Below are 18479 nucleotides of genomic sequence, written 5' to 3' on the forward strand. Positions count from 1 at the left end.
AAAAGACAAAATGGACATTCCTACTCAACTCTTTCTAAATGCTCGAGTCTAATTTCTAGCTGCTGAGACTTCCTGCGGTCATTATCCTTGAAATCACAACAGAGGAAAAGACTCTCTGGTCCACGGATCTAATCTCGGCTTCTCAATCTGGCCTATGTAGGATCCCTGGCCACTACATCCCCAAACACGGCCTGCTCAGAGGTGATATAGGGCAAGAAGGAGCTGAGATAGGAGCTGTGGGTCTGCAACTATGAAGAGCTCATTTTGCTTTCATCTTGGGTTTCCCCGTATAGGAATTATAAAGATGAGCCAAAGCATTTGCAGGTAGTGTTTTTAGAGCTGGCTGAATCCTGAGTTGTTGAAGGAGGGTGGAGGAAAGGTAAAGCCTGTTTCCCAGGAAAAACAGTGAATGGATTTTCCTCCAGCCAGCGTCTGGATTACAGGAAGAAATCATAGGGCTGTGGCCACAGCCTTCATGCTAGGCAGTAGCCATTCTCCTGACATCAGTGAATGTGTCTGGTGCATTTTCTGGCTCACAGGGTGACCTGGACCAATCCCCCAACCCTCCTCTAAATAAAGAAAAAAATGATATTAACTTTACACAAGGTTAAAGGCCAATTTTCTTACCGACAACCGATTCACAGCTTAATTTCTTTCTCCACTATGGAGAAACCATACTAACTAATCATACCAGGACAAAGTGGATACCGTTTCCAAGTGTGCCTGTTTAATTACTGCCAAACATGGCAGAACATATTTTTAAATGATCTCAAGTAACCCAACACATCGACATCAACGGATGTCTCACAACTCTCTTGTAAGTCAAGCCCAACCTAACGTGAAGTCCAAACAACAGCATTTTCCTCATCGTTAATTTCTGAATGTCATTTTTAAGCAAGGCACTGAGTAAAATGCATTTAGCACATAGATCTGGTGGGATCAGGTTTCTCTTTTCTTAGATGTGGGAGCTGAAACAGAATGACTTGGCATGTTCAATAGTTACAACCAAACTATAATGAACAAGTACCATGAATACAAGGAAGAATAAGCAACAGCCCAAGCAAGGCTCCTGCATTGCCCCTTCTCTCCTTCCTTATGGCTGGGTGCAATAGTAGAAGCTTCCCCTTCCACTTAATTGCAGTTTATTGTAGACCTGTTGGCTGGGCACAAGCTGTGTTGGAACTTATCATAGTTAAGACAGCATGAGAAACTGAGTATTCTACTGCGGATCAGTGGTCCCTCTTGAAGAAAGACGAAGTGACTTATTTGCAGATGAGAGTTCACTGAAAAAGCAAATGTCAGCACCTTCGTAGCCTGTTTTTGCTGCACTTCTTGAAAGCTTTTGCTTTTTAAGCTAATTGTAGAGAAAGGGGGGTGGGAACTAACAGAGAACCTCATTATGGACTGAGAAGAGAGATGGAAGGGAGAAACTGCTGTTACCTCGTTTTTCTCCCTTGTCTTTATTAATTACAGTTCATATTATGAAGCGGCCTTATAGCCCAACTGTCTGTTCATCCACTCCAGTATTCAACATTTTTCTGGTCCTCCATGAAAAAGTGTCTTGACGCATTAAAACAACCCATTGAAAAAGCTGTCAACCACTGAGAGACTTCAATCATGCATGAAAGTTTTAAAAAATGTATTTTTTTTAAAGTTTTGCACAGCAGCCTTAGCTAGCAAAACAAACTAAACCCCTCTATTCTGCACAGGGAATTTTATGTAAAACAAAAGCTTGTGTTTGGCGATCTTGCATTTTGTGAAAAACACATATTTTAAAACTCAACATATAAAGGTTTTATGGAATATACAAGATTCTGTATTTTCAACTCAACTTCGGTGGGGTTTTTTTCCCTAGATAAGTCCCCAAACACACCAAAAATGCACAAATACTTTTATAATCTTATACAGTGGAGGAAACAGTTTAAACGTTTTTCAGTCTTATCTGCAAGTATAAAAAGCACAAACATATGTACCCTTCTCTCCTTATATATATAAATGGTGTTCTCCACCATCTGCTATCTGATTGAGGTCAGCTGGGAGAAGAAACAGCTGCAGCCCAGTACAGGCTGTATTTGGACAGAAAGAAAAGTGTCCATAGGTTTGATACATGCTGCCCCAAACCCTGTATTTGTAATTCATACTGAAATTTCCAATATCAGAACAAAAGTTTTGTTCAGTGGGCATGAAGTAGGCCACTGATATTGATGCAAGCTGCAAAGATATCAGGGATTGACAATGTTATAAAGCATTGGGACTACCTTCTGGCAGACAAGCTCAGACCATCAACCTGTATGAAAATCATGTAAATCCAGCCTGATTTCATGATCGAGATAAGACTAGATTTGTAGACCTTCTACTCTTTATTTTCTCCCTCCTCCTCCTCCTAGCTAGATGTCATCATGACTGTTTTGACTTTAGATACAAAACACGAAAGCAGACCGCCGAAGAATTGATGCTTTTGAATTGTGGTGCTGGAGGAGGCTCTTGAGAATCCCCTGGACTGCAAGGAGAACAAACCTATCAATTCTAAAGGAAATCAACCCTGAGTGCTCACTGGAAGGACAGATCCTGAAGCTGAGGCTCCAGTACTTTGGCCATCTCATGAGAAGAAAAGACTCCTTGGAAAAAAAACTTGATGTTAGGAAAGTGTGACGGCAAGAGGAGAAGGGGATGACCGAGGATGAGATGGCTGGACAGTGTCTGCGAAGCAACCAACATGAATCTGACCCAACTCCGGGAGGCAGTGGAAGATAGGCGGGCCTGGCGTGCTCTGGTCCATGGGGTCACGAAGAGTCAGACACGACTAAACGACTAAACGAATGAACAAAACATGAAACAATGCTGTTCTATATCCAAACCAGTTTCCCAAGTGCTTCGTCCAAGAAACATTTGCTCCTGAACTTCTTTTCACATTTAGTTTACCTTAAATGCTTTATTTTAAAGCTAGCAAAACACCCTTTAGTATGGGTGAATTCAGATTCTGTTTTCATGCCCTATCAAATAAACATAAGATTTTTTTTCACATAGGTTCACAATCCTCTCTCTCTCTCTTTCTCTCTCTCTCTCTAAACACACACATACACATCCCTATGGAGATACTGTACCATGGCCATTTCAGATGGGGCCACCCAAAAAAGGCTCATACCCATATATGGATGCAACCATACTTCAAAGTGCTATCAAGACAACTTCCAGACATATTATTATGTACATAGCTTTGCTTTAGACTCTGCCAACCAGCAGGTTTAGCTTTTATGGACATGACCAAGCTGTACTGCTAGAAAGAGCTTGCATTTGTTGGGAATAGTGTTCTAAAATAGCAGTGCTCTCCTCTTAGGAACAGCGTGGTATGCTACCAGGCACTGATGCAAGACAAAAATTCAAGTTCTGTGCCAAGAACATTATGCAGATTAAGCAATATGATTTGCATCAGTTGTACAAATCAGTTGGTTTGATGCCAAAGTTTGGGATTTCACTGGGTGGGTTCCTCTTGGAATCACTCCCCTGGCATAACGTCCGAACTTGCATATCCCACCTACACTTCTATCTCCCCAGAGCCTGATTCCAAACTGAACAGAGCCTTAAATGGACCATTAAAAATTATTCTTCCATATTCCTAGAGTCAGAACAGGGGATACGTAGCCCCCTAGATCAAGGGTTCCCAAACATTTGAGCATGATGACCCCTTTTTTTTGATATTCATCCACATATATCACACCCTTTATTTATTAACAAGGGGACTGTTCACATCTTAACCAGCATTAAGACGTTCTGCAAGGATGTTCAGATCTAGAGGAGCAACACAACCCACAGAGTCACTGTGGAAAATATTGGTAAGAAGTTGTCCTTTCTTATGGGGCAGCGGGTGAGTGGGTGGAATATAACACAGGGTAAAGCAGGGTAAAACTTTCTGATGTTGACCAGAGACTATCACTTACAGACTCACAGTTTCCACAGGAAACAGGAGATACAAGAACAGTTAAACCATCTTAATGCGTGGGAGCCGCAATAGTGTTTACTTCCTGCTAACTGCAAAGGGCAATCATGATAGTGTAAGATTTATCAACAGACTGCATTGCCTCAAATGTGAAAGGGACAGGAGCTACACCAGCAGCCCCCTTTCTCCATGTCTGAGGGTCACAGTGAATTCTGGAAAACAAGGGACAAAGCAGGGCCTCATCTGGAAAAACATCCTGGACCCATCATGTTCCACTCGTGGCAACAGCTTTGACAATGGATTAGAAGAAAACAGCTCCATCCGTACCTCCATCATTTGCTTAGCCACTAAAGGTGAAGGCTACCAGTGAATGACGACAGTGTGCAGATGTGTGCTTTCGGAGTACAAGTTCCAGAATTCCCCAAGCAGCTAGTCCAAAGGCAAAAACATGTACACCTCTAATGCTGGCTGTGGATGCTGGGTAGTGCTTTTTTTTTTTTTTTTGGCAAACAGACAACAAAGCTTTGGAAGTGTCAGTATTATGGATCTGTGGAGCGGGACTATGCAGGGCTGGGGAAAAGACTGCCACTTTCCATCGTTCCTTCTTACTTGGTTTGTTAAACTTGGCATGGGTCTTTAAGCAGTCATTAGACACTGATTTTTGAAATGGCGAGAATATACCCTAAAAATCTGTAATATGCAGCTGTTGAACTAGTAAAGTCCTTGGGGGGGGGAGCTGTTTTATGCTTTCCTTGCCCTCCCCAAAATGGAAAATGCTTCAGCTTTTGCGTCTCTCATGCAGTGAAGTGTTGAAAGCCAATTAAGTTTCAAGCCAATTTTGTTTAGAAGCCCCCATATTGGAAACGAACAAGAAGTCCATTCTGTGAAAGGGAGGATGTTCTGCCTTAACCACAACCCCATCTTTCATTCCATTGTTTCCTTTTCATTTCTTTTTTGGACAGAAACTGTAAAAGGAGCCAATTGTCGTGCACGCGTGCGCTGTGATGCAGCTGGTTCTGCACATGTAATAAATAAGGGTCAATAAGCTCACCCTATTTTTAGCACTAGGCAGCAAATGTAAAGAGCCATGGAAGTTTCATGCATCATTCATTTCCCCCAGTCTCTCTATCTTTCTCTTGCCTGCAAGTCAAAAAATCTCCCAGGCAAAGGATGGGTTATCTTCTGAAAATGGATACATGATAGTCTTCCTTCTCTCATTCATGCCCCTTTGGGCTAGCCAAGAGGCAAAGGTGCAGTGAAAACAGAAGGCACCACTGGATGAATTCCCCTTCTGTATGTTGTTTTTAATGAAACAACAGCCCTATCAAGGACCGGATCAGTCTTCCCCCAAACTGGGTCCCTAGATATTACTGGATACAACTGCTAGTCTTGTCAACCAACCTAGCAAATGGTCAGGGACAGGGAAAGGTTGTGAGCAGGCCACTGCTGGTGCTGGTGCTTAGGCCACAGCAGGAAAAGGTAATCAATGTTGAGGGAGCTGGCTGAGAAGGGCTAGCTGTGAGGTGGAGAGCAGGAGACCAGGATAAAGGAAGATGTCCAGAAGGACTCAGGGGCTTCCTTCAGGGAAACAGGGAGAGATGGGGACTTTGGAGGAGGAGGAGTTGTGCAAAAAGGCTGTTCAGGCCTGGGATCCCCAATTCTGTGCCTCAGTTAAGGTGACATTGACTGGAAAGAGAAGCGCTGGGCTGAAGTCCCTGAGCCTCACCCATTGGATAGAGGAAGGGGCCATGGACAAGGGACGCTGGGGCCAGTATTCCATGTCTTTGTTGTTGTTTAGTCATTAAGTCGTGTCCGACTCTTCGTGACCCCATGGACCAGAACACGCCAGGCCCTCCTGCCTTCCACTGCCTCCCGGAGTCTGGTCAAATTCATGTGGGTCGCTTCGATGACACTGTCCAACTATCTCGTCCTCTGTCATCCCTCTTCTCCTCTTGCCTTCACTTTCATAAGTCTACTGAACTGCTAAGATGACCTGGGCTCCCAAGTTGTCCAATAAGAGCAGCAGCACCCGCTCCGAACCAGCCACAATGCTGGTGATGAAAGTACTGGTGGAAGAGACAGAGAAAACTCGAGGAGCCGGGACCATTCTAAAGCCTCACTCAGCTCTACCGCCTGTCTTTGAAGGGTCTTTGGTCACGGCTGGGACTCAAACTCCCCATCCACGTTTCAAGATCAGGACTTTTAGGGCACCCTGTGGGTTTAAGAGGGGACTCTCTTGAAAGGACAATGTTCATGGCATTAGAAATTGTGCCCAAGAAGCAGTTGAAATGGACAAAGACTTTCTGTCTCCCACCTACCTACCCTTCTTACCGGTTTTCAGGATCCGACACAGCCATATTCCGTGTAACATAGCACATTTTGAGTGGGATTGTCTTCTTATCTCGGTGTATGGAGAGAGAGAGGTGCGACAAGGGATCCGTGGGCGCATTTCCCAATCGGGGTGATTCTGGTGGAGGTGTTTCCCATCCAATTTCTGAAATGGGTGAGCCTTTCTTCACATAGGGAGTAGCTTCTCGCATGTACTTCACTGGGGGAAAAAAAGGAAGAATGTATTCAAGGTAAGCAAACATGAAGATGCTATGCAAGCCTAGTGATACCTCACAGAATCATTGGGTCAGTTAAGCATTGCAATGGTGAGGGTCCACGTGGCCCCCTATTTAGCCCTCCCTCTCTTTTCCTAAGCCAGTTCTTTCTCCTACAAGCCAAGCACCCAAACAATTGTTTTTCTCTTCCTACCTCCACAATGAATTTGGGCTTTTCTGTTTTTTTTTTTTTTAACTGTTCGATTTTGTTTTGTTTGTTCAGCTGTTTTAATTTTCATGTTTATAGAATATATCTTGGGGTGGAATCAGGCCCAGATAAACAAAACAACAATAATATGCAGCCAAGAATGAGAATAATTCAATGCAAGAAATCAATGGAAATAATTTTGTGCAAAAAATCCCAGACATTTTACTCATTCCCATCATTTCAAAATATTCTGAAGATATGGACTTTGAAAAGCAATATTGAACTGCATTAATTTTTTAGGAGGTTTTGCTAAGGAAGAAGGGTTAAATAGGGCTCTGCCAGTATAATGGCTAAGACCACAAACCATCCTCTGGAAGCTGCTGCTTCAGATCTCAGCCCAGATATGAGCAGATCAACATATTTAAGTATACAGAATGTATACTTGTTTCAGGTTAATACTAACCTTGTTTTGCTTACTTTTAATACAGCTTCCTTTTTTCCTCCAGTGAAGTACATGCAATAAGCTACTTCCTTTATGTATATGTAATACATAATGCCCAAAAACATTCTGTATTATGGAGATAACACCAAACTACTTTACAGGATCATTGCATATGTAGATAACACGTATATAAATATTCTAAAACTTTGAAAATGTATTCTTACTAATTCAATTTTGGGAGAAAGAAGCTGCTTTTAGAACCATGGTTAGGATAAGGCAATCAATTATTAAAACCCAAATATGGCTTCTTATTTTAGTTTTATTTCATTAACTTTTTTCTTTAAAAAAACAACATGGTGTCTCTCTGTGTGAGTTTGTGTACATGTGTATAAATCATTAGTATCAGTTACTATTTTTACACTGTTAACCAGATTAGCAATAGTTCTAACAAGCAAGAATTTTATATACAGTAAATGAGTCAACTGCCAGAATCGATTTCCACATTTAAACAACACTCAAAGGGAGACCTGTTTCTGGCCTCATGAAGCTTCGTGTTCATGAAATGACTTGAACAGTGCAGAAGATGAGAAGCAGACATAAGCAGCAGGAGGAGAAGAGCTAGCCTCAGATACATACAGAGAAATCTAAAGAACAGGCGGGCACGCTCAGAGATGAATGCAATTACCAGGACACAGGGAACAGGAATAAATATTTTCCTCTCTCATCGTGCCAAGATGCCTCTTCTGCATAAAACTGAAAAGTGAAATCCTTACCAATGACTGAGCCATTTCTTCCAAAATGCCTTGAAAACAGACTGTAAAGACACTTTACCAAGGTGGGCTAGAGAGATGGAGAAGTAAGACCTTCCCATTAAACCTAAGCAGAAAGCTACAACTGGGCATTCTCTTGGAGGGAGCATACATTCCTTGGGATAGACGTGCACCAAGTAATAAAAATCCAGATATGCTCTCTCAACGTGACAAGCGGATCTCTCTTGTTTGCCATTTGGTGAATTTGATAATTTGATTTACGTGCCTTTGTTTTGAGGCTGAACATTGTCAGGACTCAATACCTCTTCACCTGCTACCTGCGAGCTAGAAGACACCAGGGATCACGCCTGACGTACAAAGTCTTACTACCTGCAGTGCTCTAGCAACAGTGCCCCGGTGGCTGTCTGTTTCGTTGCCTCTCTGCCCCAACACAACTGCCCCTGGCTGGGTAACTGGGGTGGGATGAGTGTGCCAGATAGCAGGCATGCTCACGGTGAGCTGCTGGGCTCCTTTAAGATGACTGCCAGGGGAAAAAGGCTAAGGCCCAAGGAAAGAGGAAGGGAAGGTATGGTAACTTAAGGTGGAACACCGGTCAGAAGCAGCCAGAAGTCTGATGAAGGAGAGTGAAGAGAGGGCTTTAGGAGGCTGCTGGTCGACAGAAGAGGAGGAGGAAGGAGAAGGGGTCTGGGGTCAGAGGTTATTACCTAACAGATGGATCTGGGAGAGTGGCATTAACTCCCCTCTGCCCAATGGACAACTGACAGTGCAGCCTTCACTGGTCAGCATCCTGGACAGGCAAGGATTGGGGAAGGGTTGGGGGAGAACAGGATGCCTTTGTCAAGGACAGTTCAAACTTTCTTTGAGCTGGGCAAAGTTCAGCAGACGAAAGCTGTGGGGACACTCGGTGAGCTTAACTGAGAAACCCACTGAATGTCCCTCAACCTGTACTCCTCCAAAGTGCAAGGATCCGACAAGGCTGTGTTGCAACTGTGAAGAAAGCGTCCACGTGTTTGCACCCTGAAGTTGAGTCCATGGGAGTTTGTGCCAGGGAACCCAGCTGCTGCCAGCTCCCTAGCGCTGGAGGCTGACTGTAGCCACAGTAACATTTGCTCCTTTTGCCATCCCATTCCCCAGCCTGAAGACATAATATGTACAGCGGGGCCTTGACTTGAGAACTTAATCCGTATTGGAAGGCGGTTCTCAAGTCAAAACGTTCTCAGGTCAAATCTGCATTTCCCATAGGAATGCATTGAAAACCATTTGATCCGTATCTGCTCTTTTCCGTCCATAGAAACTAATGGGAAGCTGCTATTCCGCCTTTGACCACTGGAGGGGGATATTTTGTTTCTTTTTTTCTTAGGTCAAGAAAGGTTCAGGGAAAGCAGGGAAAATACAGTCCAGGCAGTACAGTCCCAGGCAGTCCGAAGACTGTCTCCCAATCCACTCTCTAAACGCTGGGAGGAGTGAGGAAGCAGACAGGCACCTTTTTCACTGGCCAACAGTTAACTGAAAGTTCAAATTTTGCACTTTCCCTGCCTCCCACGTGGTTTTTTTTCAGTTCTTAACTCAAATCTAAGTATGTAAGTCAAGTCAATATTTTCCTATGAGAGTGGTTCATAAGTCAAAATGTTCGTAACTCGAGCCGTTCTTAAGTCAAGACCCCACTGTAGTGATGGCATAAAACTGTCCAGAGAACCCGAACAAGCACCCACACCATTGCTCTCTTGTCCGAGAGGTAAATTCTGCTTACATTCTTAAACTTTCAACAGATTTTGGGCTGTAGCAGAGGTACATGTACGGTCTATCTGCAAACAGTTCACCCCATAATGCTTCATTCTAAGGAAGAACGCTCAACATACAGACACAATTATAACTGTTTGATGTCACTTTAAAATGTATGCATCTATCCTACAGAAGTAATCTGCAGCTTAATGAGGTCCAAGAATTGATGCTTTTGAATTGTGGTGCTGGAGGAGGCTCTTGAGAGTCCCCTGGCCTGCAAAGAGAACAAACCTATCCATTCTGAAGGAGATCAACCCTGAGTGCTCACTGGAAGGACAGATCCTGAAGCTGAGGCTCCAATACTTTGGCCATCTCATGAGAAGAGAAGACTCCTTGGAAAAGACCCTGATGTTGGGAAAGTGTGAGGGCAAGAGGAGAAAGAGACGTCAGAGGACGAGATGGTTGAAGCTACCAACACAAATCTGACCCAACTCCAGGTGGCAGTGGAAGGCAGGAGGGCCTGGGGTGCTCTGGCCGATGGGTCACAAAGAGTAGGACACAACGTAACAACTAAACAACAAAGAGGTCCTTAAAATTCTCTTTTAGAGAGCTCTGTGCAGTCTGTTGAACTACAGGAGAGAATTGTCCATACCCTCACATCAATCTGCCTGCAATCTCGAATGACAAAGTTATTTCTATCATTCCATTCTTCTGACTATAGGAACCAAACTTCTGGACTCTTCTTGGAAAGGCAAGGCTTTGCTGCCATCACCCTATGAGAATACTTGTTCCTTTTATTCATTCCAGTCGAAGCCTACTCTGAGAAACCAGTTCTATTCACAAACTGCCTTTGTTCAGCGTGAATCTCTGCATCCTACATGGGGAATTCATATCTGAGACAACAGCATATCTGTAAACTGCGGCTCTGCCCTCCTTTTGCATCTGCGTAAGCCACACATTACACAGGATACCTTGTTGGTTGGTTTATGGTTTGCAGAGCTAACAGTTTAATATCCATGTTACTGTTGCTGTCTCCCACAGACACAGTGCACACAACAAACCATGAAAAGGTGGCAAAGGTATTTTTTAAGTAAATAATTCTCAAATGCTCTTATAGAAGAAAAAGAACGGACACAAAAATGATTTGCAGAAAAACAAGCAAAGAAGTATTTTATAATCCCACTTAACATAGTTCAGAGAGCAGCTGCAGTATTGCTTAATTCCACTTTTTCTCTTGAGAATACTTCTAAGGCTTACATCTTTTTTTTTAATACAGCAGGATCATGTTAAATAGTTGCAGAAGCATACATTTAAAAAAAGCAAAATGTTGACAGAAAGAAACTTGGTCATATTTGCAAACAAGTCAAAATGTCTGGCTATAAAAAGGCAACAATATTTACAAGCAAAGTACAACACAGCAGCCTTCACTCCTGCTTTGTTGCTTCTTTGTGCAAATATAGAAATTTACAACAAACGAACAATTAACCAGAGCTTCCGCTTATGTTCTAATGGGGAACCACGAGACCAAACAAACCAAGATAGATTAAACAGCTTTAAATCATTATTTGAAGATCCTTCCTACATTCAGCTCAGAGTTGGTTATTTGCCATGATGGGAATGGTAATCCAAGGAAGTACTGTAATTATTTCAAGCTCTAAACTAGATAGCACATTATGCTACCTATTAATGTCCAAGAGCTGGAATTTGGAAAAAAATACTTTTTTGGAATTATAACTACCAAAAGCTGTTAGCCAGATGCTGACAGGGGTATTTTGGGAGTTATATTTCAAAAGTGTAACTTTTCCAAGCTCTGTTGTGTTCGTGCATGTATGCTATCTATAGGCAGGTGAAACCTGAAGCATTAGATGTAAGAGACATTATAAATGTTAAATTGTTTATCTGACGGTGACATTTGCTGAAAGCTAGGGTTTCAGTGCTGTCCTTTAACAACTGGAACACAGATTTACTGTGGCAAGAACCCTAAAGGTCAGCTGGCTGATGACAACCAGAGTAAGATTATTTTATTCTAATGTCCTTTCTAGATGACAGGAATATAAGGAAACTGGCTAGAAGTTTACTTTCATGTCTATAAACTCACTTTAGGCCTTGTGGTTTGACTTATGGTTTATGAAGCTGTAAGCAAGCCAGAGGACCAACACTCTTTCCTTCCTCACATTACTCCAAGTCAGGGCCAACTTGAGCACGTGAAAATCTATGCTTTTATAAATCCAACGCCCCTTCGCTACATTTCAGCCAGGAAACTCTGGTTTAATGTCAGTTAAAAGATTGGGGAAATAAGATCTGATCCCTGATTTTGGCACACTGGGAAAAACTGATTATTGTTGTTTCTCCCCTTTATTGTGCTATTCATATCCTCATACGAAAATGTTCTCCATACGCACAACTGCGCATTATGGAAAATAATAATAAAGGGAACTTAAACTGTACCTCCGAACCGAACTCAAAGCAGTGAATAATGGGAAGAGAGAAGAGGAGGGCGAGGTAACAATACTCAATCCTAAAACTGGTTCCCAATTTCATGAACATTAATGAAGGTCTGAAGATAATATACCATTTTATACACTGGAAAGTGTTATTATAGTAATCTGAGTCTGAAAAGTTACTTTTTAGGACTACAACTCAGAGACTCCTCCAGTTGCCACAGCAAGTTTAGTTAGGAGATTTTGAGTTAACTATCCGATATTAAGTTTCCCAGCCTCTGATAATGGTATCCACCCCCACCCCCGTAAATCTCTTTGTAAGCCGCATATTTAACTTATGACATCTGGAAATAAAGTAAGGCCCGTATCTCTTTTGTTTTTCATAGGCTGATATACTGAAAACAGTTATCTTTGGCTCAAGAATGCTGAATGCATGCTGGAAAAGAATGATCTCCCCCAGCTTTCTAAAAAATTAAACAAGGTCAGCTAGGGGGGTCTCCCTGGGGAAGAGTTGTAAAATCCCCTCTCATTCTTAAACAGATAGAATTTCCAGAAATTCAATTCTGTTGTATTGTTGGATCATTACGTATAACCATTTGCAATGATTATGGATAAATAATAAAACACTTAATGTGTCTGAAATGCAGTACTGGAAGAGAGTTTTGAGGATACTCTGGACTGTCAGAAAGGCAAAGAAGTGGATCCTAGAGCAAATTAAGCCTGAACTATTTCTAGATCCAAAAATGTTTAAAGAACTGAGATTGTCCTACTCTGGGCACATCACGAGAAGGCAGGATTCTTTGGAAAAGACAATAATGCTGGGAAAGGTGGAAGGCAGCAGGAGAAGAGGAAGACCAAATACGAGATGGACTGGCTCCCTAAAGGAAGCCACAGGATTGAGTTTACAAGATCTGACCAGGGCAGTTGAGGACAGGACATTTTGGAGATCACTCATTCATAGAGTTGTGCGACAAAGGCAACTTGACAATACATGTCTGACCATGTACATATGGAAAAAATAAGACAAGTTAATCTTACAGGTTCACTATATAAAGAAACCACCAATACAACTTCCATTTCTTAGATACTTTATTCTTTTAAAAAAAAACCTAAAAAGTAAAATACAGAAAAATATAAAAAATATATAACATGAAACAACATCCTTCCATGAACTAGTTGCAGGGATAATCTACAGACTGAGGGCAACATTTTTAAAATAAACTAATCATATCCCATGAAAATCATGGAACAAAATGGACAAATCAGGTTTCACTCCCTTTCCCCTCTTAACCCATAAATGAACAGGTTAATCAGTTAATTTAATTTCCTTTTTTCCTGCAGGGAATATTCTAAACGAGTGAGGCAATACCTTGGCTTTGTTCAAGATAACTGAGCAAGGCCCCTCCAATCAGCAATAAAATGTGTTAGCATAAAGCAATAATGGTTTATCTGCACCTTACGTAAGTATTTCTGGCATACAACAAGGCTAATTTGGCTAAATGGTGATTGCCAGGGGTAGAATAAATATTGACTCTTAATATTGCCAGCAGTTTTGATATGACATGGCAGGTACCTCCAGCCGAAATGTGACTTCAGCTCTTATAATACAGATCAGCCTTCTTCTACCAGCAAAGTGAAGGAGGACGGATTAGAAAAAACCCAAAGAACAAGGAAAAGCTCTAGCAGAACACCCTAAATGTGAAGCATATTCTTAAGAAATAAAAATTTACCAAGACTTAATTAAGCACACACACCCCCCCGCAAGCGGAAATTATTTGTAGTCTCTAACATAGCACTCAGAATAATCTTGATATGTAAGCATAACGACAGCCATAAAAGATGTACAACCAACAGGAAATTTGTCATCATCCAAACGAGAGTGAGCCAAAGGTCTGCATCTCCTGAAAGGTGTTAGAAAATGAAATGGGGGAGAAGGAGAGAAGATATGCCTTACAAACCCAGTTGTATGCAGTAGGAGTTACCCACAATCAAGTGTGTACAGAACAGCAGACACAGATTTCCTTGGGAAGAGAAAAATTGAACTCTATATGGAAAACATCAGCTCTAAGACAATGATTGATGAGCATTTGGGTCAAATGTGCTTTATTCTGAATAATAATAAAATTGATGTTTCCTCTTATGACCGCTGCCAGGTTTGTGTTTCTCCTTCCTTTACAGAAGATGTGCAAATAAAGATATTTATCTTACATATATGGTGGCAGCATTTTGGAAATTTAATCATTCTGTATAACAATCCTTCTTGTTAACTGGTCGTGTATTCCAGCTCCCTTCAATATTATGACAATGACAGATTAGATTAGGCATCCATCAGTCTCGAGAAACTATGGTAACGTGCTCTGAATAGAGGACTTGGAACTGCATCTAGTGTGGCTGAGAAAGACAATTCGAGAATGACAATCCCTTCCACGCTGAAGACAAATCCAATCTGTCCCCTGTCCAGCTCCCTGATTTTGCTGCTTTCATGACTGCCTCTTTGCCTCGGCCTGCTGAAGAAGTGTCTCTTCAAATTGGGAGAGGCCGTGATGCACCGCTTGCCTCCAGGCTGAACGCTCAGATGTCAAAGTTTCCCATCTGTTGAGGTCCACTCCTAAGGCCTTCAGATACCGCTTGCAGATGCCCTAGTATCGCAGCTGTGGTCTCCCTCTGGGGCGATTTCCCAACACTAATTCTCCATACAGGAGATCTTTTGGAATTCAACTATCAGCCATTCTCACGACATGCTCGAGCCAATGACAACAACAGCAATACGTTTTAAAAAATCAAGTCTTATGAACAATGACAAAAACTATTACTAACAGTAGTTAGCAGCAGTGTAGCACAAGTACCGACCTTCTCTTATTCTATTATATTGCAAAATATCAGGCATTTTGATAGCTGAGAAGTTACTGTAGCAACTCAGAAGTCCTTCTTTTGTGCACCCGTGCATACAAAGACACAATACAGTATGTCTTAGTCCAGAGATTGGCATCTGTCATCTTATTCACAAAGCTGGCCAAGAAGCAACTGCACACCGGAGGCTGGAAGGGAGGAATACAGACACAGAAAAGTGCACCCACTGTAGCTGCTGCTACTCTACACCCATCTTCCTCCTAGGGAGCACTCACACAACCACAAGTATGGGTCACTCTTCTCTTCCTACTGTGGATGGTAAAAGCCCACCACCACCATTGTTTCCTCATCTTTTAAAACTTTTAACTGTAATGCTATTGATTAGTGATGCTACTTTCTGTTCGATCTTGCTACCCTGGTGCATTTCATGCAATTTGTGTATTTCCTATTATGTAATCAAAGCAAAATGTTATTCCGTGTATTGTTTTAACTACAGCAAACTACCTTGGGCATGGATTCTCAAATAAAGTAAACTTGTGGCAACTGCTTGCATGCATGCATGCATGCACGCACGCACACACACACACACAGAGGCAGGGGGAGGGAGGGGGAGATTTTCTGAATGTATTGTTGGATACCCACAAATAGAACACCGACAATTCAATGCTATAAAGAGTTTGGAATTTTTCTCTGCAACTTGTGGTATTTTGTATTATGACACTTTGGAAATATTTTAGATCCATTTAAATGTATCAGAAACCTCTGCAGATAATCTTAGAATCATCATCACTATCTTAGAACTGAAGAACTGGAAGGGATCCTATGGATCATTGAGTCCAGGTCCTCTCAAGGAGGCAAGGTGGGGAATCAAACTTCTCACTCCAAAGCCTAAACCACAGACCTATCCAGCAGATGAACTCTTAGTTTATGACATTTCTTTGAAGCAAAGGGCAGGTCTCTGGTGAATAATCAAACCGCTCATCTGGCAGAACAGAAATAAGTTTTGCAAAGCACAACAACTCTCTTGACTACCCAGTAGCTAGCGGGGGCCCTCGGACTCACTTTCATTTGCAAAGGTGATGGCTGACTTTAGCTTCTGTCACTGTTAACATGTTCCTCATTTAAACATTTCCATAAAGTGTGAAAGGTCAGTGGAGGTGATCATCCATACATACTGCCTTTTAGACTGTGGTTTAAGGAGTGATGTAGCCTGCAGTCTAAGAGTAGAGTACTTTGAATGCAAAACTTGCATATATACGGCTCAGGACTGGCGTTACCATTATGCAGAGTCAGACGATTGGCTTCAGACAGCAGATTTCAAATGGGGTGAAAAACAAGAGCAATAATGCACACACTTGGGGAAATATGTACAAGAATTCATAGGAATGTTCAAGTGGATCTATTAATTTTTTTTGCTAACAGAGGCACAAATGGAACAAGGTTCAAGCATAAAAAATGCAAATGATTTATGAAGAGCGACAGACCCCTGTATCTCTAAGTGTAACTCCGTGAGCACGCTGGAATTCCTCAGTAATTTGGCTCAAACTGTAAATGGTGGCATTAACAGATCAAAGGTTTTGCCTTGAAGCAGTATAAACCACCAAACTGGCATAAAACATGGTTTATCGTGAGGATGTGTGCGTGCGTATCTATGCGAGTGCGCTAAAAGGTTTACCAACAGAAGAGAATGTGAGTTACCAAGCAGCTGCATTCAAATATCTTTGTTTAACCACATTTTTTTTCATTAGTTCGCACACTCCTTGGAACGGCAAGCTTCCCAGTGTTTCTTTGCTTGTTTTATTTCAGCCCTTTAATGAAGTTGGCAATAAAGTGGAGATTCCGGAAGCAAGAATTCGCCTCCTTCCCCCACCTCACCTGCATAGCTTCAAAGTCCTTGATCCGCTGCCTTTGATCAAATTAGAGCACTTCATTCCTTTTGCTTTCATACCATAAGCCAACACTTCCCATTCCTGTTCCTCTAAGAACAAAGATGATGCACTGTAGCCTGAAGTCTTTTCTTTTTTTTCCTCTCTTTGGTAACCTGCGTGAGTCATAAACCGTCCCAGAAGCTTCTCTGAAAAGACGCCTGATAGATTTGATCAGATTTGCCAGTTTGCTTCTCTCCTTGTTAGAAAGCATGCATTTTCTTTTTCTTTCTTTCTTTTTTGTCTTTTTTTCCAAATGTCATCCATGAATAGTAACAAAGGATTAATTGTGAAAATGTTGGGGGCTTGGCAGAATTGTGCCCAAATGAAGTGTTCCTTTGAACGCTGGCTGGCTGCTTCACAAATCAAACAACAAACACAAAGACTTCAGCATATGCGAGTGGATTAATTCGTTCAACTGCCACTTCTTCATTTCCTGTCATTTTCAGAGTGGAGGGGCATAATTGGAAGGGGGGGAGGTTGGGGAAAGAAAGAAACACTGGAATTTTAATTGCTTGACCCCAATTTTTAATTTTTCCACACACAAAGAGACCATGGACTACTATGGACTATTAATTGGTATGTGATGATTTCAGCCTCCTCTCAGAAGAGGCTGCGGAATCAATTATTTGAGCCATAAACCAGGGCTGGTAAGACGTCTCACTGTCTAGATGTTATTAGACCACAATTTCCACCAGTCCTAGCCAGCAAAGCCAAAGATGCAGGATGATGGGAGTTGCAGTCCAACATCTGGAAGGTCTATTTTTTTCAAGTCATTTAGTGAACACCGTTCCTAAGCATAAGGATAAGGTCACTTAGAATCAAGTAAATGTTGCGTCACCATTTGCGCAACTGATGCACGTAGATGGTAAAGCATTCATACAGAGAAGCGCCAAAGGTTGAATGACAGAGTATGCTTGGTTGACAAAAATGTAACATAAAAGATAACATACCATCTCCTTTCTGTGAAAGAAACTTTTGAACTTTGGAACCTTGAAAGCCACAATGCATCACAAGTAATGTAATTATGGCTTGCAAGTGGTTCACCATTCCTTTCTTCTGGGGGTGCCCTGGGACTATGCAGCTCGCTCATGGCTACACAGGCGAGCTCTTCTTCCAAGAGGCACAGTGGGGATTCCCACTCCCAACCTCTGGCTCCACAGCCAGATGGATAAACCACAGAGCTATCCTCCACTTTATCCTTGCAAAAAACAACAACAACAACTTTTGTTTTAGGAAAGATTGAAAACGTCTCCCAGTGAATTACATGATTTGGGCGGGGAATTAGAAACTCCTATCAGCCCAGCAGTCTAACTAGAACACCAAATATTTATCACTAGCACATATAGTTGCACCATTTCTCATATTTATCAAATCTGCTGCATGCTATTTATTCAGATATTTTTCAAGGCTTTCTTTTAGGGTAAAACCCTTCTCAATGTATCTTACATAAAATGACAAAGGAAAAAAGAAAAGAATAAGAAAAAAAATCCAATGCACAAAAAAGACCTTCTTGGTTTAATGGAGTACAGTCTCAAGTATTTGTGGGCAGGATTGCAGCCCACCACTCAAAGTATAAACACTTTAGCTTTCTATAAGCAGAATTGGAATTATACCCTGTACTGTAAACTAATGGAAGAG

The 18479-nt window shown here is 41.8% G+C and overlaps 1 protein-coding gene across 1 annotated transcript in view; it reads right to left on the reverse strand.

The window, feature by feature from the left end:
• Positions 1 to 18479, reverse strand: part of SNTB1 (syntrophin beta 1) — a 124231-nt gene that overhangs the window by 56051 nt on the left and 49701 nt on the right. The window contains exon 2 of the mRNA XM_072999291.2: positions 6269 to 6485. Coding sequence (XP_072855392.2) covers positions 6269 to 6485 — 217 coding nt within the window. The remainder of the gene's footprint in view (positions 1 to 6268; positions 6486 to 18479) is intronic.

This window comes from Pogona vitticeps, chromosome 4 (genome assembly GCF_051106095.1).
Source record: "Pogona vitticeps strain Pit_001003342236 chromosome 4, PviZW2.1, whole genome shotgun sequence".
Taxonomy (NCBI): Eukaryota; Metazoa; Chordata; class Lepidosauria; order Squamata; family Agamidae; genus Pogona; species Pogona vitticeps.